Source organism: Osmerus mordax, chromosome 14 (assembly GCF_038355195.1).
Source record: "Osmerus mordax isolate fOsmMor3 chromosome 14, fOsmMor3.pri, whole genome shotgun sequence".
Lineage (NCBI taxonomy): Eukaryota > Metazoa > Chordata > Actinopteri > Osmeriformes > Osmeridae > Osmerus > Osmerus mordax.
The window spans coordinates 7,526,715-7,550,286 of NC_090063.1; the positions used below are offsets into that span (position 1 = coordinate 7,526,715).

A 23,572-nucleotide genomic window follows, 5' to 3' on the forward strand; every position below is an offset into this window, starting at 1 on the left:
ATACCGAATCAAATACTTTTGCATGATTACAAGAACACTTTCAAGGACATTACATTTTTGACATCTCTATGCTAGTTGCCTATTGGTCTAACTCTACACATTTTATATTGTCAGTACCACATAGAATTAATTTTACATTTCTATAGAGCCTCTGTTTACTTTTTACAACATTTGGTCTAACAATCTCACTCTGTCTCCTTCTAGACTATATGCAAATGGTAAGAAATACTGTTCTGACCCAAGAGTGAGGAGGATCCTGAGAAGACTCAAGCAGATGAGGCATGCTCAGACAGATCTCAACCATGAGAAAATTAGGTTGCGTGCTTCCACTTCAGTTCATTTCTAGGGGAACAACCATAGGCGATTCTAGTTTTTAAAACTGGGGGTGCAAAGGGTAGGGATACATTTTTTTTTGCTTAAAAAATATTGTCAGAATTAATACTAGATCTTAAATGTATAATTAATCATTAGAGAACAACAAACCAAATGCATCCCCTGCACCCGTGGTAAAATCGCCTATGGGTACAACTGACTGTATTGTCATGTTCAGACTATTGGCATAATCCATATTCAGTCTTTATTACCACTCCGTTTCTTTTTAATAACTTGTGATGGTACATGCTGAAAATACTTTTCATATATCCAAATAAACCCAACATTAAACATTTACAATGTCAAATGTTTTTGTGTGAGTCATTGACTGTTATTACTACCATTACTGTTTTAAGAAGCTATGAATAAATCATAAGGCTGGATCTACCTATTCTGCAATCTCCCTTAGAGAATATATAATAAGTGTATGCTATGGTGCATGCTATCATTAATATTTCAGACTTCTGAGGTGCTTTTACAGTATGCGTATAACTTGAAGATAATTTGCCTGTGCACCAGCAAAATAAAGTCCAAATGTACACAGTTGAGCATTTCAAGATGTCACACTGGCACACTGGGGACCAGTCTCAGAGTAGACTATTGTCATTTCCTCTATGAAGAAGTGTATTGACTGCAGCATCTATTTGAGGAACACCTCATACATCTTCATGTTAAATGAGGGAACATTGAAATCAAAGCTCAAGATAATTCATGGCAACAATCCTCCATTTTCACATCCATACCTCTTTTTAAATGATTCTGCACTTGTTAGTATCGCATAGATAGAAACAATTCAAACTGATACAAAGCAGGAGTTTTTAATTAGAAATCAAATCGTTATTGGCACTACAGTCATACATTTCAAACATAATTCACTATATGCATAACGTCTAATTGTTGTAATTCACACTGAACTGTTTGGCATTCCTCATTGAATTAGGTAATTAATCTACAGTATGAAAGTAGTCTTCAAGTCTAAAATATTTTTATGTACAATTTTTAGCTAAGTTTAAGAACAAAATGTTATTTCTCAAATTATCAATCATATCTTGTTTCACCATTATCAATGTTACCCATGAAAACACACATACTTTCTAAAACAAGTAAATTGCAATTATAATCGAAAAATGCATTGAAACTAAATTGAATAACCCATCTCTTTTGCACTTATTTGCAAACTGTTTTGCAGAATTACTGCAATGGAAACAACCCATAATGGCATTTATAAATTTCTTGTGCTACACCATTTTCTAACATGATACTGCATTTATTATCCAACATATCATTGATCCTGTTCACAACAAATTCAATTTTCAATGACAGTAAAAGATGCAACATCTTTCAAGTATCTGATTCATTAAATTAAGTATTGCAATTGACTATTGGTCAATCTTGGCACAAAGCTAATCTTGTTTTTACTATTGGGAAGGGTCCTTACAGGAACCATACAATTGTGGCATTTCGAGTTTCACAAAACTATTCTCAAGAAATTACACATCAGGACAGATGTTCAGGCTGAAGTTAAACATTGATGCAACAATAACCCAAATTAAATCAGCCCACATTTCATAGTATGTCGAAAGCCTTATGTAAAAAGGAGGCATGAGGACATTAAAGAACACATATATCTGTGCTTTGACTACAGAAAAGTACATTTGGTTCTGAATGGATGGCAGGCCTTTCTGGATTATTGTCTTTAAACCTTGATAAGAAAAAGTGCTTGTCATGTTAGGTACAGATTGGGTATAGATATCTGACGCGCAACAATCCATAACACACTGTTGTGTTCCCCACCATTTCATCAGAACGTGGGATTAATAAAACCAAAAAATGAAGACAGGTTAGACAACATGAGGGGCTGAGCAGATTAAGGGACTATTGGGATGCTTATCTATTCCGGCACCATACACTTTGGTGCTTTTACAACATCCAATTTTTTGTTTTACCGTTTTAATACTTCACCATTCATGTGTCTACTGTGAATTACATTCTAAAAACATTGATCTCATTTTATTAATCTACAAGTGTATGTACACCAATGAGCCAAAACATTATGACTATACGCATAAGTGAAGTGAGTGACGTCATCATCTTCTAACAAGGGCACATGAGGTCATGGTCTGGGTATATTAGATGGTAAGCAAACAATCAGTTCTTGTAGTCATCATGTTGGATGCAGGAGAAATGGGTAAAAACCTGAGAGACTTTGACAGGGGCCAAATCATGGCCAGAAAACTGGGTCAGAGCATCTCACAAAAGCCAAAGCTTATGGTGTGCTCCTGGTCAGACATGGTACCTACAGACAGTGGTCCAAGGAGGGACAAACTACTTTTAGTTAATAGAGGAATGTGTCACAACAGAGTGCATTGCCTCCATGTGTCGACGGGTCTGCACTGTTTTGGCGGCACATGAAGGACCAACAGCATAATTATGTGGCTCATCGGTGTGGGTACATTTGTGTGGATTGAACTGCCGGATTGAGAAATATTGTTGCTTTAAGTTACCCCTTCACGTTTCTTCTTTTTGTAGACAAGGGTGTATGTCATTTGCACTGCACATTTGATATGCTTAAGGGCATGAACTTTGTTTCTAAAATAAACTTAAGCAAAGGATACACCTATATATATTTTGTTTCCATTCTCTGTTTTTGTGTATGTTACAGTTTACGGTACCTTTGCTCACCTCCTTCCATATTGGGACAGCAGATGCTGTATGCATTTGCAGAACAACATTCATGCATATGCATATTATTGGAGGAAACGAGTCAGCAGTGATCAAGGAAATAAGACATTTTCCAACTCATGAAACACAAACACTGTTACTGAAGGAACTGTTTCGACAACAAGCCAATACCTTTGAACTGTGTTGATTAGGCTCTAATGTGTATACACTATTGAAGTCATCATTCAGAAAACCCTCTGAGATGTTAGGGAATGTGTCATTGCAAAGACCTGCCATAAGCATGCAAAGCAACACCAAACATGGGTGCATGCTGTGATATGTTCATCAGATGCTTCATGCCATCTCACAGTCTTTGCAGAACAACGCCGTGCATGCTTATGGCAAGACTAATAACACATTGCAGAATTCATGAGGCCTTTTAGGAATGACTACACAACACCACCTTAAATACAGATCACTACTTCACTATTCAGTGATATGTCCAAGTTTCTAAGCACAGGCACAGCTTTAGCGGTTTTATTTATGTCCATTAAGACTTCAGCCCTCCTTCCCTTCCTCCTCGTATGCTTGGACAAAATCGGCAATGGTTTCCACCACGTAATCTGGCACAAAGTGCATCTTCTCTGGGTCGTCACTGTCCTTATAGCTCTGCGCCTCTTCCATGGTGGACACCCCTGTCAAAGTAAGCATGGTGTCCAAGCCACACTTAGCCCCAAACAGGATGTCCGTCTCCAGGCGATCGCCAACCATAATGGACTGGGCAGGGTCCAGCCCGAACTGGCTGGCCATGCACTCGAACATGAAACGGCTAGGCTTGCCAATCACCATAGCCGTCCTGCTGCTGGCCGTTTCCACGGCAGCCGTGAGGCTCCCCGATCCTGAGAGAGAGGAGTGAGAAGGTTGGAGGAATACATTTCTACAGATAACCGATAAAACGTGTGGGGGGGGGGTAATTGTGTAGAAAGTGATTCCAGAATTTTGGGGGGGTAATTGTGTAGAAAGTGATTCCAGCCACACATATATCAAACACCATACATTAAAGGATTGTGTGTAGCCTGACAAAAAGAGAAACTTTTTTTTCAAACTGCATTAAATCCCGTTCTATAGAAATCCACATCTATGGCCACAGCTAACAAATGCAACGAAAGATGCTGATGTGGCATTTAGTCACCCAGTTGTTGTTCCAACAGATGCTCAACATGATGCTGCACGATTTTAAAGCAGTTTTACTAGGTCTCTGTTGTAGCCAGAAGATAAATGGCTATGGGAAACTCTCCATTAATCAAACAAATAACATTGGGTAGTATATGTAGTGATATTAATGCAATGTCCAAAGGCTCTTCCATACTCCCAAATCTTTGTCTTTATACGTTGAATGCTTATAATTATGTTGCGTCATGTATAATTGTTATGTTGCGTTTGACTTATTTTATGAAAGACCAAAAGTAGGTAGATTAAGAGGTTGGTTAGAAACAGACTGCAGTTTAATAACTATCCTGAACTTAATTATTTATTCTCTAGTGACTTGATAGGGCTATAGCCTTCTTTCCCATTGTAAATCCCATTCACATGCCAATGCACTTCAACCCTTGGGGAGACAAACCTACCTGGTGTTATTCTACCACCTCGCAGAGGGTGCCAAGGGTCAGGGTCAGTAGCTACAAAGAGGCAGTTGGGGTTTTGTAAATAACAGGTAGCTTTTGCCAGTTTTATGAAGTTGAATTTTTCGTCATATCCAACAAGCACTGCCTTCACGTCCTGGTCCAATGGATAGTCGTAAATGGTCCCCGTTTGTGCGTCTTCACTCTCCTCCACTATGGGAACTCCGGCCTCCTGTAGCTCCTTCACAACCCCTTGACAACCGATGACATACACCTTTCCCTGCACCTTCGCCACGTCGCGCAGGTAAGCTGCAGAGCAGTACGCAGAGCTGAATATATCCTCCTCATCCACATCAGTGAACCCCAAACGCGCAAACTTTGTCACGTAGTTAGCTCTGGGCCTGGTGCAGTTGTTAGTCACGAAAAATACCTTTTTGCCTTGCTGTTTCAATAGTGTCACCACCTCTGGAGCGCCTGTCACCACCGTTTCGCCATTCCAGATGACGCCGTCGCAATCGAAAAGGACGTTGTGCTTTGCGTCGAGGAGCTCTCGTAATTGAGAACCTCTGATTTTGGAACACCCTCTGCTTCCCACCGCCCCTGCCATTCTGCACGGTGAGCCTAGAAAAAGCTCGAGTGCTGTTGTCAACAGAAAGGTACGGTTACGTCACTCAAATGAAACGGGTAAGATCGGTTACTGCACCTCTGCTTCCACCGGAACGAACACAGACGTAGCGTATGGCTATAATAATACCAAAATTAAAAGTCCTCGTTCTGATAGGTGGGAATCTTTCACTTTTTCTATCAACGCTCAGACAAGGGGCGGATACACTCACCCTATTCATTTTATTGGCCCTTGGATAGGAAGACCCGCCTTTCCCTCCCTTCTGCCCAATGTAATGGCGCACTGACTGAAACCGATACTAATCAATGATTACAGCTAGCTACAACATTGGGTTATGACATTGGGATTAATAGAGCAATTTGAGCAGATTGTAATGGTATGGACTGTGCTGTGTCTTAAAAGGCTGGTTTGTGAGACAATTGCACGCACTGTTTTGATTGGAAGACTTGTCTAGGCCCCAGGTGTTAAACGTCAATAAAAACTGCTTGACATCTTATTCTATTGTGTAACATGAATCAGAAATGATTGTAATTGAATGGAAATAATTGTACGCCTAATTATTGGGCAAATCAATCCTTTGTCTTTTTAAAAACCAATTGTTTAATTATGTTGAACGTCGATGACATTTCTCCCGCCCAGAAGATGGCGATAACACACTAACAGGCAGTTTGATAGTGAGAAAAATGTCAGCCCCCTTTGTCATATTATGTTTCGTACTGCACTGAAAATATTTGAAGAGAAATGGAAGTCTTACCGACACCGATTTGTCCCGTGGATTGCACTGAATCTCCGCAAAAATGAGCGGTAATTTTGCAGTTACCATTATTGTGTTTGTTTAATTTTGATAAAGATTTTTTACAATGTATGTGCTAAAGGTAGCTACCTTAAACTACCCAGAAATCCAGGATATTTACATTTGAAACCATATTTAGATCTACCACAATATGTTGAAGACAACATACGCTATCATTTCTCAGAACTCTTCGTCAAGTCACAAAGCGCTCCCAAGACAAGCTGGTGCCTGATGAGGAGGTGACAGAGACTCTTTTGCGACTCTTCAGGGCCCTGTTCAGAAATGACCTGGTCAACCAGGGAGACGTACTCAGCCAGCTCCCCACCTCAGCCCAAACACATTACCTCGGACAACAAGACAATGGAAAGGAAAGCACAGAAGAGGCTGGTAGAGGTTAAACTTGGTTTTTACTACATGCCACCAAATCTATGTGCTTGTTTTTTTCTCTCCAGTGTTTTCCTTGCAGATGACACAATGCCTGTGCCTTCCATTGTTTATGTATTTTAAAATAGATGGACCCAAAAGAGGATTTGATTTGATGTTACACAATGTTGGGTTCTGTCTTGAGCGGCAGCCCAGCACCTTGCCATTCGGTGGAACTGGGGTATTTGTTACCAAAGGATGGGTGCCTAAAGGAGTTACGGTTGCCATGTATCCAGGTAGAAGTCAGGACACCACATTCAGACACAAACAGTGACTGTAACAACACAGAATACATATGAAATTAAACACATGTAGTTTCTGTCATGATAAGAACTTGCTTAAGAGAAGACATTTCTAATACTGATCTGTAAAGTACTGCTATGTTTGAGTGATTTACTAAATTTTGTGTCCTTCTTTCAGGCACTGTCTACCAGGCTTATGATCCAATTCTTTTCCAGTCCATCCGAAACCCTTTTGTGTTTCGATGCATTGACTGTGTTTTGATTGACGGCAATGATAAAGGCATTTCGAAGATGGTGTACAGGTGAGACAGATGCTTAAGGAACTATATTCTATGGCTAAACCATTTAGTTATTATCTGAGATTTCAAACAATGCTATGTTCAACCATACTTCATATACGGTAGCCTATATGGAATGACTCATACCACATAAAATGCTGAGCCAGCAATATAACATTTGTGGAAATATCCACAAACCCTCCTTTGGAGGAAAAACAGCCACACTTTATCACAGACCCTCCACCATACTTCACCAATGTTTTTGTATTTGTTTGCCAAAAAGCTACATTTTGTTTAATCTTCCTTAGAACACCGTTTGGGTCAAAGTTCCATGCATGCCTTGCAAAAAAAATATATATTTGGAAGGCATTCGGCATAAAAGGCCTCTACTTCATTTGAATGTTGGATTTTTCAAATGTTTTCGAAAGACATTTAGCTAAATTACAAAACAATGACTTTTTAAAAAGAACCCTTTTTACTCATCTTTGCCAAGGGGTGCCAGTAATTTTGGAACCCACTGTACATGTATGTAAAGTATAATATGATATACTGTATAATCCTTGCTGTTCTCAAGTATGTCTGTTTTTGTTGCACAATTAGACATGCATCGTTAGTGAGTGTTGGTTCTAGAATGTGTTTGTGTACGCCAGGTCATGCAGCGGAAGGGACAGACTGGGTCCTTTAACGCTGAGTGACACCACCTGGTTGACAGCCAATCCAGTGAATCCACTTGCAGTGGGTCAGTATGTCAATAACTGCACCAATGGTACGTCAACTTCATCAAATCATTCTGTTGGCTTCTTGCAGCATTCTCAGTGTTATAGACATAGCAACACAGCTTCTAATTTTGGGGCCCTACTGTTTTCTATTCTATACTGTCAATTGTGTGGCCCACAGAGTAATAGCATGTTGTAATTTTCCTGTCCCGCGCAGAGTGGGCTGCTAACGTGTGCTATCAGGAGTATGACATGCCTGATGGATTTCCTCTGGAGCTTCGCCAGTACCTACCTAACGTGAACTACACACATGATGCCCAGAGGCAAGACTTAAGAAATCACTTTCTTCAAGTCAATCTTTCAGTTGACTTGACAACAGTGCAGTGTATACACTGGGGGGCAAACGTTTAGAATAATGTACAGATTTTTCTCCTCAGGGAAGAAATTGGTAAGATTATTAACCAAAGTGGCATTCAACTAATTACAAAGTACGGTCAAGACAATACTAATGTAACGCAAACAGCACCATCACTATTAGAATATGTTTTCTTCTTCCTTCTTTAAAAAACGAAACTAATCTAACAGGTCCCATTTCCATCCAGTCATTGTAGTCATGGTAAATTGCTAATTTGCCACTAGAAAATCCCATCCCATTATATCAAACCAGTTCAAAGCTATTTAGTTTGTTAAACAAAGCTTAACTTTGTTTTTGAGTTTCTGCAGTATACAATAGACTGGCAAGGTCAATATTAGGTGAAAATGACTAAAAAGAAACAGGTTTCTCTAGAAAACTCATCAGTCAATCAATGTTCTGAGGAATGAAGGCCAGACAATGCTTGACTTTGCCAAAAAACTGAAGATTTCATACAAAAGTGTACACTACAGTCTTCAAAGACCAAGTACAGCTGGCTCTAACAAGGATAGCATGAGATGCGGTAGGCCAAGATGTTCAACTATACAAGAGGAAAAGTAGATCAGTGTCTCTAATTAGAGAAATAGATGCCTCACATGTCCTCAACTGACAGATTCATTGAATTCTACCTGCTCACCATCAGTTTCATGTACAGGACAGCAGTAGAGAGAAGAGTCACACCTTTTGTTATTCCTTTCTTCAAGGCCTTTGCGATGTGTGGTACTCGTCTCACTCCAGAACATCCACCCTGGAGAGGAACTCTTCTCCAACTACTACACCATCGTGCATTAAGTGGTCAACCCTTGAAGACGCTGAAATGGGATTGGTTCTCTTAAGTCAAATGAAGAAGAGAGATGTCCATATTCATAAGAACATTTCTATTTATTTCTGCATCTGTAAAGCCTGTATTGGACTGAAACATAAAATACAAAATAGTCAGAAACAAACAAATGTATATGTACAGTTTTATAAACAATACATTTTACTTTGAATAACCGATATTCAATCATGTCTTGATTGTCTATTTTAACCTAAACTGTCTTTAAATCCCCAAATGTGAAAACTCTTTCTATGGAAACATTTTCGAATGGAAAGTAAAATATTACAAAAGACAATCAAGACTTATTTCTAAAAACCAAATTTTTCCTTAACAAAGTGAGGGGATACAAAGTTTACATGTAGGCCCCTGTAAGAAAATGGCTATAACTAGATTTACTATTTTGTCCCAACCTATTTAAAAATACAGCATTAGATATACATTAACATTCTTGCACCAGTATTTTTATTTTCTAAAGCTCTGGGTAAAAATGTGTTATGTTCCTTTAAGGACATGAGTAATTGCACATATTACTATATTGCCCAATATAGCATGATGTTAAGTTTGACTAAACCACTGGTCTCAATAAACATATTTCAAGTATATATATATGTATAAGGGGGAAAAGAAACTGCAAACAAATGGAAACCTTTGACTTCATTAGTGCTGGTAAAACACCATTCTTAAGCCATGTCCTGTATAACTCAAATTTTCTTTGCATTGCATATAAACATCACTGGATTGCCACCATATGGAATAAAACAAACTGGAATTATATTTATGCAGGCAGTCTTGCAAGCAAACTGTCTTCCAGTACGTTTATTCTATATTCAGAAATGCAATGGCATTCTCCCTCCAAACACTTTCCCATGAACACTCGTGGACTAAATTCTCTGATACAATTTTAATACTGCATACTGTACATACTTTCTCACTACCAAATCTTTTTCACTATTTCAAACAGTGTACTGTCTTGTCCTGAGTCCAGTATTGGGCACTGTACAACGCAAGTACATTATCAATGCTAATCAGATGAATAAATAATAAATTATATGTTCTCCATGAATGCAAAAACATAACAAAAATGAACCCCAAAAAATGGAAAATAAACCTGTTTTGTCTGGGTTTTCTGTGGCTCTGGCTTTAAGACTAGACTTGTGTTCCACTTCCACAAAGAGGAGGGTCAACCTGGATCTCTGTACATATTTACACACATTATTGCCATAACCAAGGGTAGCAATACAGTATCATACTTCACTGACAGGGCAAAAATATCAAACATCTTGTTAAGACTTGGGGGTTGGGTGGGTGTGGGAGCAGAGGTGTAAATGTATGGAAGAAATTGCACCTTTATGAGATTAGAACAATGAAAAACCCTAACTGTAGTGAGGGTTGGAGGTCAATATGAAAGTTTAAACATTATGATATAGGCAAGGACAAAACATCTGAAGTCAGGATTTAAGCAACAATAACCATACTCATGTCCAAACTATTACAGTAAGTTCTCAAATGCTCATCAACATTCTCTCAAAAGTTACCTCCAGTTAAACTGCCTTCATTTCCAATGCATAGACAAAAAAAAGTTACACTGGCCTCCTAAATACAAACAGATAAAGAGGGGGCAGAGTAGTGGCATATGCAGCAGCAATCTAAACCCCAAGCATTTGCATAATTTATTAGTAATGGTTGGTGTTAAGACTCCAACCATTTTTTACTTAACCTTACAGTACAACTTGTGGGATATACATGCGCAACCAAGTATAAATAGCAATCATAGCAAACAATACTACCCTGGTGCTTTCTAACACAATTGCGCTTATGTGCCTTTCTCTGCCTGCAAAGCATTTTTAGAGGTATAAAACAGGAAAAAGTATACAATGTCAGTGACTAAGTTGCAGTCCAATGCCTTTTGTAATAAATACGAACACTTTGCCAAACAAGACACCCCCCCCCCCCCCGATTTAGCAAACTTTTTCATCAGCTAAACACATATGCAAAGATTGTTCATTTTTACTGTCATTTGTTACATTTTGCAATACAGCTCATCTCAACATGGCTGAATTCACCACAAACAATAATTATGTTTTAACATGGGGGGGAAATAATCTGAACTGGTTTGACTTGCAAATTTCTGAGGTGTAAGCTCCTTTCTCACCATTATATAATTTGAAGTGCTTCTTCTGAGTCCCAAATTTACAAAGTCTGTCTTTTATTTGCACTTGGTAAGTGCATCTGTTTAAAATATACAAAAAACTAAGACCCTTTAAAAAAAATGCTACATCCAGGGTCAGGTTAGTGAGTGTGACTGTAGGGCCACTGTGAGGGTTGGGGGGGGGGGGGGGGGGGGCATGGTCTATCCCACCATATGAAGACACTACAGATCATGTGTGTGGTGGTTTGTGGAAACCTTTCACAGAGCTTAAGACTGAAAAATAAATGGCTATTCAACTCTTGACAATTCAAGATTTTGTTCCTCTAGTTCCTTATAGTTCTGTACAAGATGACATCACTGATGTCATAGTAAAAAAGGTTGTGTCTGTGCGCACATATACACACACACACACACACATATTTAGAACAGCAAATAGATTCTCTAACAAATATGTACAGTCTGTGGGAGGGTCACACTTCACTCGGATTGTACCGCCGTATGCTGTTGGTGCAATGTGTGAGTGTGAGCGTGCGAGTGTACTCCCATGTAGCTGTTAGCCTCGCCAGATGCCCGGCTGCCAAAGTCCGTCACTGACACAGCCATTTTGGCGCTGGTGATGTGGTGCGCGAGCGTGGCAGCCTCATAATCAAGCCCCAAGTTCCCCACGGCTGCCTGATTGAAGGGCTCCGACAAGCTCAACTTGAGGCGCTTGGAGGGTGGGCGCTCGCAGTCTGTGGCACAGGCACCCAGCTGTCCCAGGTCAGAGTGGTAGAACCCGGCACCAAGCAGGTTGAGACAGTCGGGATCTACCGGTCCATTGGGGGTGAAGCCCAGGGCCTCGTTGTGGTTCAGGGAGGCCCGGTGGAGGCCCTCTAGCTGGGGAAAACTGTATGAGTCCAAGCAGTTTACATCTGCAGTGTTGCACACCGATGCTACGCTGCTGGTCAATGCTGTGGAAAGGATTTGAAAAAATTATTATTTGCCATATATTCCTCTGGATTAATACACATGACCATAGCAGAAAATGCCTGTTTCTTACAATATATCTACATGTTTATACTGCATTTTGAACACACGACCAAGCAACCAACTGAGGAGATCTACACCCTTATACAGTTCACACTATATCCCTAAGACATCCTTAAGGCCGTGTCCTAACTGAATGCGAGCATCCAACTATCGTGTCACAGGGGACACTGTCCAAACAAACCGTCATATTGACATGTCATGTAAACCATGTACCCTATGACACCGTGTCCTACAGAGCTTTCAACAGAGCGACAAAAAATAAATCGAAACAGGGCATCCGACACCCGAAAGACGTCCAAAGGCGCGTCGCACAGTGTCGCTTGTGTCCAGTTGGGACATTCCCGTAGAAAACAAGGCAATCTAACTGATTTTGTTGCTGACACTCGCCCGCGTCGTAACCAGTTAAGACACGGTGTCAGCCTCATCTTTGGTCCATTTTGTCCTCTGCAAACTTGCAGCCCCTCCAGTGACTCACCAGAAAGGTCGCTGGCAGTGATGGAGTTGAGAAGGCTGAGCTGCTGCTCGGCTGTGGGCTCCATCCCACCAACGCCACTGCTGCTGGAGCACACAGAAGCTGAACCATCCACCAGGCCCTCCGCCTCATCCACCAAGCGGTCCATAAGGTCCCTGCATCATGGGACACAGGTGAAGAGGGTGGCAGGGTTACTAGCAACATACTTAGAAGATGAGAAGGTATGGCCTGATTAATACAAATTGAATAAATACGATGCGCAATGTGCATGTCAAGCAATACTACAAGGATACTTTTGGGGCAAAACATTTCAAAGATGCTTCTTCAAAAGGTTCTTCTTTGACAGAAAGAGCAGAACTCTGGGATAGTGAAGGTTGATGTCAGCTAGATGATCACTCACGTTACGCCGGGGTAGCTGGTGTACTTCTTCTTCCCAAACCGGTTTTGCTGGACGAAGAAATCGAAGCGCTCCGATTTTTTCCACATGTAGTAGAAGGCCACACACTCAGCCACTGTCCTTGTTTTCACCTGGGGGGGGTAACACAATAGGTCAGGATGGCAAAAAGAATATTTTTATCTTCAAAACACTCTCAGGCACTGTTCCTTTACGGTAACTTTATTAAATGACTACTAATTTATCATTACTCACCTTATGCTTCTGTATAAGGTGAAAGTTCTTCTCGTACAGGAGCAGTGCATGTTCAAAGTTTCTGCATTCTTCCTCGGACCACGGGGACATTTGTCCTACAATGGCAGAAGATGAAAATGTAAAACTCCACAAACTCTTAGTACACAATCTGGGTCAAAATCTACTTTCAACCTACCTTTCAAAGTCTTGCCACTCCTGCGGTATCGCTCCAGAGCATCTTGGACGTTATAGTTGCACTTCACAAGCTCATACAAGGCCTTGAGAATGAGCACATGTATTAGTCATGTCTCAAGTTTGTCTCCGTCAGTGTATACGTGTGCAAACGTTGGGACATATTTACCTGCTCATTGTCTTGAACAAGACAACCCTGAGGCACTGTGGCCACCTTCCCATCCACTAATGGGGCGGCACTGTCACGCAGGTAGTCTTTGACTCTCTGCTCGGACAGGGAGTCAGGCTGCCATAGCAACTGGTCTTCGTTCTCATACACTGGAGGAGACAGGACCTTAAGTTACCTTATGTTGGCTGAACTTCAGAAAGCTAGCTACATTGCACATCCAAACATATATGTCGAAATAAAACAATATACTTGGCATGAAAGTAAAGACAAAAGTCTTCACACACCCTTTTCATCATCGTCATAGTTGCAGACAAGTGTAGGGATCTCAGCTTGATACTGGTATCCAACCATTATTTCCTGAAGAAAAAAATAAGAAAATACAGAGTATAGTCAATTGAACAACTCTGCTTCAACTGACCAATGAGGTCTCCATTCCAAGATCACCAAAAGCACACCTTTCTGGAATCGTCAGGACACACACTATCTTCCTCTCCCTCTGATTCCTTGTCCCCATCATATATGGCGTTAGCTGGAAACAAATAAGTGACTTAAATTTAGGACCAGGGTGGACGGACAGTGGCAGTACATGTAACATTTAAACATATGATCTAGCACCTGTTGAAAAGCAACTTACAGCGCAATGTTCTAGGGAAGAAGTCGCTGGTTTCATGGGATGTGACCGAAGGTGTGAGGTCATCTGCTGAGGACTGTGTTTCTTCATCGTCACCCGACAGTAGATCTTTAGCAATTTCCTCCTGGAGAAAAAGAAAATAGATTAAATACATGTTTGAATTAGTTCAACTGGCAAAGTAAAGACGTATTCCATCATGGAAACTAGTCCCTTTACTCACTTTATCCAAAGTCATGTCGGGTAGCTCGTCTGTTAGTTCTGCAGAAGAGCTATCTGCGCTGGAGCCTCCTGCCAGGCTGACAGAGGCCTCATATCTGTACATTGTCAACAGCTCCTCTAGTGGCATGTTTCCCTCCTAGCAAGAATGTTAAAGGTTCAAATGAGCTTTACAGTCAAAGTTTACAGAAAAACTATATTCTGTTCCTAGAACTCTCTGTTCCCAGTTAGCCATTCAAGTCAATTAATGCTCTTTTGAGATAAATTAGACAGAACTTATTACTAGTGTTTTCACAAAATAATCAAATATATAAAAAATTGATATGCAGACAAATACATTTAGTCTACCTGCAGCAAATTACCGTTTAATCAAGTATTTATTTGGACACCTAAGCCTCGGTTTTCAAGTACTATCCTACCTTTTCTAAATCATCTATTTCTGCACTGACACTTGCTCCTTCCTCCTGCATCTCTTCATCCTCCAACGTTCGCTCGTCGTCATAGTCATGGACCAACATCTCCGCTGTTGGATCAAAGTCATGGTCTTCCGAAGACAGAGAGCCAACTAGAAAACACAGTAGGCTTGATCAATTAATTGTAAAATTGAGAAATCTGTACAAAGTGTATTCACGTTTCCATAAAGCTCATGGTAAAGACATTAAGGGGTTTGAAGTTGTGATCACAACATGCAACAGCAGCAGCATTATCGTCTTGTGTGTAAGACCAATTATACAATAACCAACCTGGGCTCGTACTTCCAAAGGAAGCCTGCAAAGTAAAAGAAGTTTAGATTTCAATGACCAAATGCTGCACGACTTAGAAAATAGCAAACTGTAGATTACACAATTGTATTTTATATTTATGTGCCTTTAGGTAAACTCAGTGAATGCATCATATTTTGTCACCACCTTCCGCTGATATGATTATTTGCTAGCGTGAACGTTTCATGTTCATGAACAGCTGAATCACCCGTTGGCTGGAAATTGTTACAAACCATCTTAGCTACGGAGAAACAAGTTAGCTAGCTAACGCTATCTATGTTACCAATCAGCTACAATTCTTGAATTTGCCACCAGTATAAATCGTCTTTGAAACGTCACATACAAAGTGTATGAATATTTTAAAAGTTACAATATATAATGAATAATTTCGATAGCAAGCTGATAAACTGTCCACTACGCTAGCAGCAAGCTAGCAGTTTGTTTATGCAAACGCCGGGGCCTAAAAATCTGTAACAGGGGACGCCGCTATTTTCTAATACAATCTTTGACGTCTAATGTAATTTCTTAAATATTTTTTTTCCACTAAAATTGAAATGAAAGCCTTAAAAACACAATCGATTACAGCCTAGTACAGTTAACCCCCTATTATAATAAAGATATGCATTTATATTACGACGCTCCTTTTCCGATTTCCTACTCACCTCCGCCATATTGGTACCTTTAAAATACCAGATTAGCTACGATGGATACCCGGATGAAGTACACAGCCAATCATGGCCAGTTATTTATTTTCCTTGATTGCCATTTGCTACAAAACTTTAAACCCATCGCGGTAAAATCTATTTAATAATCAGATGCTCTGATCATATCTAGTTATTGTCTCCATTCACATACCTAGACACGCCGTACAGATAAATAGATTGTGTTCATCTGAATGAGTGTTGAAAAGAAATTGGTTATTTATGTGCATATTTAACTGGATCCATGCTCGCCTTAGGAAACACCAAATGTAAACATTTTACATTACAAAGTATTCATTCAGCAGTCGCTTTTAACCAAAGCAACATGACATACAAATAGTGCAGATAGAAATACAGCAAACCTACAGCCTAGCTTGAAGACTAGGCGGAAGCTGCATTCTGGATGATCTGTAGAATGCATAATGGTACATGGAATGGAAGTCAACACGTTAGAGCACCATGGCCTGGACGAGCAGTTGGGTGAAGTATTCTGTCAGATACTGATGGATCTTCTTGATGCCGGTAGGTCTGCATCATGCCAGCAATGTGTTTCTTGAAATCCAGGTTGTCATCTTGCTGAGGATCTTTCTGAGCTAGAAGCTGTCTCAGAGATGCCGTGATTAAGAGCTCTGGTGACGGGGAGGATCAGGCAGGGATGAAGAGTAGCTCCGTCTTGTTGTGATATAGTTTCAGGTGGAGACATCCATGAGGATGCATCAACCAGACATGCAAAACATTATTTCAATGACTTGGGGGACTGAGGGTGGAAAGCAGAGGAACATATCTGCAGATACGTGTTGTCAGTGTATGTGGTAAAAAAAGAAGCCATGTGATTTGATGTTAAGCCAAATGTCCTGTTGCACATGCTGTACATTTTCATATTTCAGAACTGGCCTATCCGAAATTAGGAAAAATAAATACTTTTGAAAATAGGATTTTATAAAAAAAAAAAAAAAAATTCTTATTTTCCCCCCCATGAAAGGAGGTATGCCGCCCCAAGCTAGGTTCCGGCATACCAGCACTGTGATGTGGTCCCTGGTGCCTGTTTGTAGGGATGTTTTCACCCATTCTTGACCAGCACCTTGGCACTGCTTTTGTTAAAATCCCCAACTTGTTGAAACCTCTGACTTGTTGAAACCACCGACTTGTTAAAACCTCTGACTTGTCGCAGTTGTAGATCTTTGGATGTGTCAGATATGTAGGTTAACACAGAACAAACCTAATGGCAAAACAGAATACATTATTTTAGAATCCCAGTAGTTGGGCCTTGGTGAGTGAATATCCTTGCAGTGTAGAGACATACTTGTGCCTATTTGTCTCATCACACCTGCTTTGTAACTTTCCAAAAGTGACCTGACAACAGCCGCTAGGGGTCGACTTCACTCCGAAGCTCAACGGGGTAGGCTAACGAGATTCTCCTTTTAGCGAAGCATTGCGGTTGCGCCATTTTGGGAAGGAGTTTGTCAAAAGCGGCAAAATTTTAAAGATAAAGGAGTATTTTGCAAACATTTGAGCAACTTCTGAAAATATTTGTTGTGAATACATATACTGCTAACTACCTGGTTATGTTTTTGACGTTAAAGTCAGGTCCTAAAAATGAAATGATTAACTGACAACTTTCGAATGGGGACTGAGCTGTGAGATTCGGCAAGGTAACGAACGCAAACAACACAGATAGCTCTAGCCAACCACTTGCATAGCTGGCTAGGCTGGCTTGTTTATTAGCTAGCATGAATTGAAGTGTAGCTAGCTAACGCTCATCAAAATGGAGATGATTTTGCTCTGTGTACGGTAGTTACTATAGTACGTTAGGTGGGCTATTGTAAAATGATTGTAAGGCTTGTAACAGTGTAGAGCAAGCTAGCTAACCATCCGGGTTATAGTTTGCAGCAGAGTTGGGTGCAGGACCGGACTATAGCTTGCTAACACATTTACAATGGTGTTAACGAGCTAGCTAGGCTAACTGTTCTAGCTTTGGTTGCTAGCAAACTACAAGCTGTCATGTTGTTGCTTGAGCCTTGAGGTAAACGGCATGGCTAGCTCGCTGAGTACTAACAGGCCCGTATGCTTTCATAGTGAATTTACCTAGGCTACGCTAACTCGTTAAGTTAGGCTACTGGCTACAGTAATAGTTGCAAACATAAAACAGCTGTTTTGTTTTCTCATTTTAGATCAAGGTGGGCACTGTAGCTACATGGAACAGCTCACGCGTCTTGATGATTGATTCGCCAGTACCTGAACAGTTATGGATGGGCTGAGAAGCTACTGAACCGAACATGTCGAATGGTTTCTTGGATATTAAGTAGCTAGCTAGCAAGTTTTTCGTGTCTCAAGTTTCAATGGGAGTTGAGTTGACATAAGCAAAGGCATGCATTGAAACGATTTCTCACCAACTACTTCACAAGTCTTCCATTGATTTGCTAAAATTGGGTCATGCACCAACCGTTAATCATGAACTAAAGTCAACAGTGGCAACATGTGACCCTTATTTGAGTAGTTCTATGTTACTTATGTATCTGCTCAAAATATGAAATGGTGAATGATAGATTGCTTTAATTTCTATACCACATCTCATCACTTTAAAGCGTTACTATAGAGTAGAAACACCCCAATGTCCCCTTTGTAACATCTCAAGAAAGGGCCACAGGAAATGTTCTCCTTCCCTTAAAAGGAATCATCATTGACTGAAATTGCATGACCGATATGGATAGCTGATTGTAAACACACCTGGAAACATTTAGAAAAATATCCTATCTGCAAGCCTCATGTGGGGAGCAGATTAACTGGACATCAATCCATATTGAGAAGAAAACCAACAGTAAAGGACTGAGAACTGTGGGACTACAGAACTGCTACAGCAGACGCCTCTGCTCGGTCGTCCGTAGCTGGTTTGTATAAGTTCTTATGACATTGTAAAGTTAAGCCAGTTATGTGTGCATGTAGCTACATCCTTTATGTGTGCAGTATAAGGATACTTGTAGTGGACAGGAGAAATTCCAGTGAACAAATGCAGAGGCCCTCTATGCCCTATACAAGGAAAGAAACAGTGTACAAGAACATTAGCTTCTAGAAACGCCATAAACACAATTGGTAGAGAAAGCTTACTGAGTCTCAGTCCCCTTTCAATGAGTGCATTATGTGCTGGTTTCTCACCTCTCTGTTTCCATTCTCTTTCAGGGGCCAGTGAGATGATGAGGTGTTGATGTCGTGCCTAACCTATTGGAGACGCAAACCTAAATGGCGCAGCATGACTTCACTCCAGCCTGGCTTAACTTTCCCACAGCACCATCACCGGCCAAGGTATGGGAACATGTTGGCATGTATGTGTGTGTGTCCATTGTATGCTTACCTCTGTATTCTAAACTTTTGTATTTGGTCTCATCATAGGCTCTTGTAAGTTTGACTGTGTGTGTGTGTGTGTGTGTTAGCCCTCTCACAGCTACGAATCTACCCCTGACCGTCTTGACAACCAAGGCAATGTGAGTCGCAGATGTCACAACTCCTCAGATGGCTCAGAGTCAGTCAATGGGCGAATCCCAAGTAAACTGCCCAGTGGTGAGTTTATGATGTTTGATGCACATTAAACCAATAGCTACCTGGTTGTAAAGGTGTAATAGCATAGAGTGCTGTTAAATCTAGCTTGTGCATTGTTAGCTTTGGTTAGGGGTTGTGGTTCTCATTAGAAGCTTTTCACTAACCTACACTTGCCACAGAAAACATCAGCAGATCGTTTTCAAATGTATATTTTTGTGTATATCTGTTCACACTGCAGTGTTATTAACACACACTATGCATGTTCCATAGGAGGCTACTCCAGGATCGAGAGGAATGGATGGAAGGTCCTCAATGGCACTAGTGAGGGATCTAGCCCGCGGGCCCCTCTCCAATACAGCAGCTGCGATGTTGGCCCTTCTTGCACCTCTAAGATCAAAGGCCTGCAGGAGCATGACAACAGGGAGAATGGGGATAAACGCAAGAAGTTTGCAGCTGAAGATTTTGTAAGTGCTTTGTTAGGGCTGTTGGTGTATTTTCTGTGTTGCAAACTTATGAGCACCAGTAACAGCCAAGACATATGGATGTCATATTACTTGTAAAATTCCAAATGTATGTAACCCCCCCCCCCCACACACACACACACTTTTTGCAGCCTTCTCTGAATCCTGATGCAGAACGAGAAGTCAACCGTAACAAAGCTGCAGGTGTATGGGGTGAGTGACCTTAGAATCTTTCTATGTGGATGCTGTGTACTCTCCAGAAGGTCACCTGGGCCAACTGTGAAGTCAGTCATTATTTTACAATATGCATTAAAAAGTCAAATTCTTGAAATACCAGTTGAAATAAGATCTTCAATTTTCCATTTACTGTTTTAGAACACCCTCCCAACCCCCAGTCCAGAGGCTCTAAGATGATGGTGATCCGACGCATCTCACGGGAAGAATCTTTGCCGGCACTGTCTAGCACCAGCCCAGCCCAGCAACAGGGCCCATCTCGCAATGGCACTGGCCCATCTCTTAACAAGGGTCCCATACCGAAATCAGTCAGTCTTCCAGTCAAGGTGAAACACTCAATCTGGGTCCCAGAAATGAATTATTGGCCTTCTGCATCCTACAATCTCAGTTACTGATCTTGGTTAGGATAGGTTACTGTGTGTGTGTGTGTAAACTACTTTTTTTTTGCACTCAAGGATTATTGCCACAAAAGTACCTCTGCGTTTCAACATGTAAATTTAGATCCAAATGTTACTTAAGGTTTGCTTGACATTTTCAGATGAATATATGAATATGGAGTGCTTGGTTATGTTTGTCTCTCCCAGGTGAGTCGCTCCAGCTCGTCCTCCCCTGTTGAGCAGGGCAGCCAGCCCCGGCTGATGATGCGTCTGACCCGCATGCGCTCCGACAAGAAAAGCCACTTCCTGAAAACCCTCAAACAGGACATGGTGGGAGAAGAGAAACTTCACCTACACTGCAAGGTCAATACTTAATTTGTGTAACATGTAATTGGGTGTTTGTGTGAGTAGCTCATTTTATGGTGCAATTGCTGACTGATCAAAGTTCCCATGCCCCTTCAATCAATTTGAAAGCCTTAAATCAGTTTGCGTCTAAAGGTTTGTGCAGTGTATTTTATGTGACAATTTCCCTTTTAATCGTCTATTGACCATCCAGGATGAGGATAGTTTTCACCTACACAATAACAACCTGGGCGGAGGGGACGAGAACCTCAATGGCTATGAGCGCGGCACTGGAAGTAGCCCACTGGAGAACGGCAACAGCAAGCCCAGCACCATGAGCATGAGGCAGCAGGTGCTGTGCTCCTCCACCTTCCCCCAGCAGGAGGTGCTGTCCAGCTCCCTGGAGGCAGAGCACAGGTACACAAAGAATGGACTTGCTGCTGTGCATTCACATAGGTTAAGGCTCTGTTAGGATGCTCCCACCTTTACTCCTTTTGGAAATCTCTGGCTTTGATGACTTGGGTCTAGAAGAACTCATGTACCTATCCATTTACAGACGATCCAAGACTCAGGAAGGAAAGCTGTAGTTGTTAAGCATTCCAACCAGGGGCCCGTTCTCCGTACGTCCCTAACTCAGTTAGCTGGATTTGATTGTTGACGATTTGTCATTATCTTGGATTGTTCGGTTCTTCGAAGCTCATCCTGGACTTGCTGTCATAGCAACAGGTCCGTAAGCTTAAACCTGCTCGGGAGCAGGTTTATTTTATGTAAACACGATTAGATTGAGGCTTTACAAGCAGAGGTGATACAGGAAGTCTGTCACAGACATGTCTTGTCCGTTTTTACTACAGGAACCTGTTGCAGAAGGTGCAAGAATAATTAGCAGAATTTAACATGAAACCGAATTAATTGCTCATTGCGTGAGGCTCCTTAAGCACAGCACGATATGCTAGCCTATACTTTTTGAGAGGATAGCCTATCGTCTTTTTGTGAGGGTGTCATTTACATAATACATTTGTTGAAACCACATCATATGACATTAAAGATGATAAATGAAAATATGAAAGTATGAAAATAAAAAAAACATAGGCCTATAGCTTACTGTAATAAGCGATAAAACGCGTCACTCCTCTACATTTAATTTGGTCTGCTACTTTTTGCCAGCCCTCTTTCTTGGATTTTTCAGACTTTGAGGTGTTCCCTGGCGTTCTGATAAAATCTTCAAATTCGGAGTAACCTTCGAGCAAGCTGTTGCTCTGTTGGGGAAAAAACAGGGCGCTCATTTTGACCACGGTGAGCAGCCATAGACTTATGTGAGCAGCCAATAGCAGCGTTGCTGATCAAGGTTTCTACTATCGATACATACCCCCTTTTTAGACCAACGTATAACTCAATCCAGCTATACTAATCATAAACAACAAGTGTGTTCGAAGAACCGAATTAGCCAGATCATGATAAGCAAGATGATGTCATCTTGGATGTGTCATTTGATCTCGGATGTAATAAGCGACGTACGGAGAACGGGCCCCAGACCTCAGCTACTGTGTTCTGTTTTGAGACATGTAAAGCAGCTGGATTTGTGTTATCGTGCAAGAGCCATGATTAAGGAATTGTAATGAAGACCTTGCTGTTTAAGATCAGCTTGCAACAAAGGCAAGGATATGATTGGGGAGGAAATGGAACAATACCATTGACGTGAAATGGTCACCAGTGGTGGTTCCAGTCGTGCTGTAAATGGCTGCTGCTGATGATGGTGTAATTGCTTAATCTGTTAATATTCATACAAGTGCGATCTATAATTTGTCAGGTTACTGAAGGAGATGGGCTGGCAGGAGGAGAGTGAGAATGATGAGACATGTGCTCCTTTAACTGAGGATGAGATGAGGGAGTTTCAGGCCATCAGCGAACAGGTAAATACTCCCTTCACACATGATGTAATACTGATACTATCAAATCAGACCCCGACTATATAACCTAAATGTCTGTTGACCATCCACAGCTACAGAAAAATGGTCTGAGGAAGAATGGCCTCTTGAAGAATAGTCCTCCCTCTGACCCAATGACTGCTTGGAGGACCACCAACTTCAAAATTGTCACCAATACCACAGAGGAGACGGAGACCAGCAGCAGCGACACCTCGGATGACGAGGCTTAGGACCAACCCTCATCCGAAACCTCGCCCCCAACACACATTTAACTGCACCACCACCACAAAAGCAGATGAATGAGCAGTTCTGAGGCCCTCCCACCATTTCACAGACCCCACCCCTCACCCACCAGACAAACGTTCAGAATGGACTTGAGAAAGAACACTATTATTGTTTCCGTAAAGAAACCCCCCTTTTTTGTTGGGGCAAAGGGGCGGTGGGAGACTTCAATGTTGGACTACATGTTTGTTCCATCATTGAAAAAGATTGATAATACGTACCGTATGATGAATGTGAAAATAAAGTCCGTTCTGGAGGCTATTAAATAAAATGATTGCAATTCACAGCTGGTGGCTCTCTGGTGGATGTCCTTCTGGCTGATTATAGTTTGACTGGGGGTGGGTGTAGCTCTTATGTTTAAACCCCTCCATGTACAGGTACACCCAGGGTCGGCCCAAGCCTTTAAGGGGCCTTAAGCAGAATTGATTTGGGGGGCCCTCTGTGACGCTGAGGTGTAAAAAAAAAAAAAAAAAAAAAGATTTAAGCTGTAATTTCATGTGCTCTT

At 41.2% G+C, this 23,572-nt stretch overlaps 4 protein-coding genes across 5 annotated transcripts; 2 read left to right on the plus strand and 2 right to left on the minus strand.

The window, feature by feature from the left end:
* Positions 1-1,185: 1,185 nt before the first annotated feature.
* On the minus strand, positions 1,186-5,296 carry pdxp (pyridoxal (pyridoxine, vitamin B6) phosphatase). Its single transcript, XM_067251161.1, has 2 exons — positions 4,662-5,296; positions 1,186-3,932 (listed from the first exon to the last, which is right to left on the minus strand). Exons 1-2 carry the CDS (start codon positions 5,260-5,262, stop codon positions 3,592-3,594), a joined length of 942 nt encoding a protein of 313 aa, XP_067107262.1. The 5' UTR covers positions 5,263-5,296; the 3' UTR covers positions 1,186-3,591.
* Positions 5,297-5,982: 686 nt separating this feature from the next.
* On the plus strand, positions 5,983-9,017 carry setd9 (SET domain containing 9). 2 transcript variants are annotated; one of them, XM_067250535.1, is made up of 7 exons: positions 5,983-6,084; positions 6,258-6,466; positions 6,586-6,732; positions 6,917-7,040; positions 7,667-7,782; positions 7,950-8,055; positions 8,849-9,017. In XM_067250535.1, exons 1-7 carry the CDS (start codon positions 5,987-5,989, stop codon positions 8,934-8,936), a joined length of 888 nt encoding a protein of 295 aa, XP_067106636.1. In that variant the 5' UTR covers positions 5,983-5,986; the 3' UTR covers positions 8,937-9,017. The 2 variants fall into 2 exon arrangements, with proteins under 2 accessions (XP_067106636.1, XP_067106637.1); XM_067250536.1 differs by having other exon boundaries at positions 6,258-6,460.
* A 1,070-nt stretch (positions 9,018-10,087) lies between these two features.
* mier3a (mesoderm induction early response 1, family member 3 a) lies at positions 10,088-15,890 on the minus strand. The gene is made up of 13 exons (XM_067250534.1): positions 15,874-15,890; positions 15,194-15,218; positions 14,870-15,015; positions 14,455-14,589; positions 14,238-14,358; positions 14,059-14,132; positions 13,888-13,960; positions 13,604-13,752; positions 13,439-13,520; positions 13,264-13,358; positions 13,015-13,142; positions 12,618-12,769; positions 10,088-12,063 (listed from the first exon to the last, which is right to left on the minus strand). Exons 1-13 carry the CDS (start codon positions 15,880-15,882, stop codon positions 11,591-11,593), a joined length of 1,662 nt encoding a protein of 553 aa, XP_067106635.1. The 5' UTR covers positions 15,883-15,890; the 3' UTR covers positions 10,088-11,590.
* Positions 15,891-17,358: 1,468 nt separating this feature from the next.
* LOC136956518 (vasculin-like) lies at positions 17,359-23,364 on the plus strand. Its single transcript, XM_067250428.1, has 11 exons — positions 17,359-17,564; positions 18,084-18,800; positions 19,090-19,212; positions 19,341-19,467; positions 19,717-19,910; positions 20,060-20,120; positions 20,283-20,467; positions 20,726-20,881; positions 21,075-21,277; positions 22,668-22,770; positions 22,860-23,364. Exons 3-11 carry the CDS (start codon positions 19,150-19,152, stop codon positions 23,013-23,015), a joined length of 1,248 nt encoding a protein of 415 aa, XP_067106529.1. The 5' UTR covers positions 17,359-17,564; positions 18,084-18,800; positions 19,090-19,149; the 3' UTR covers positions 23,016-23,364.
* The last annotated feature ends 208 nt before the right edge of the window (positions 23,365-23,572 follow it).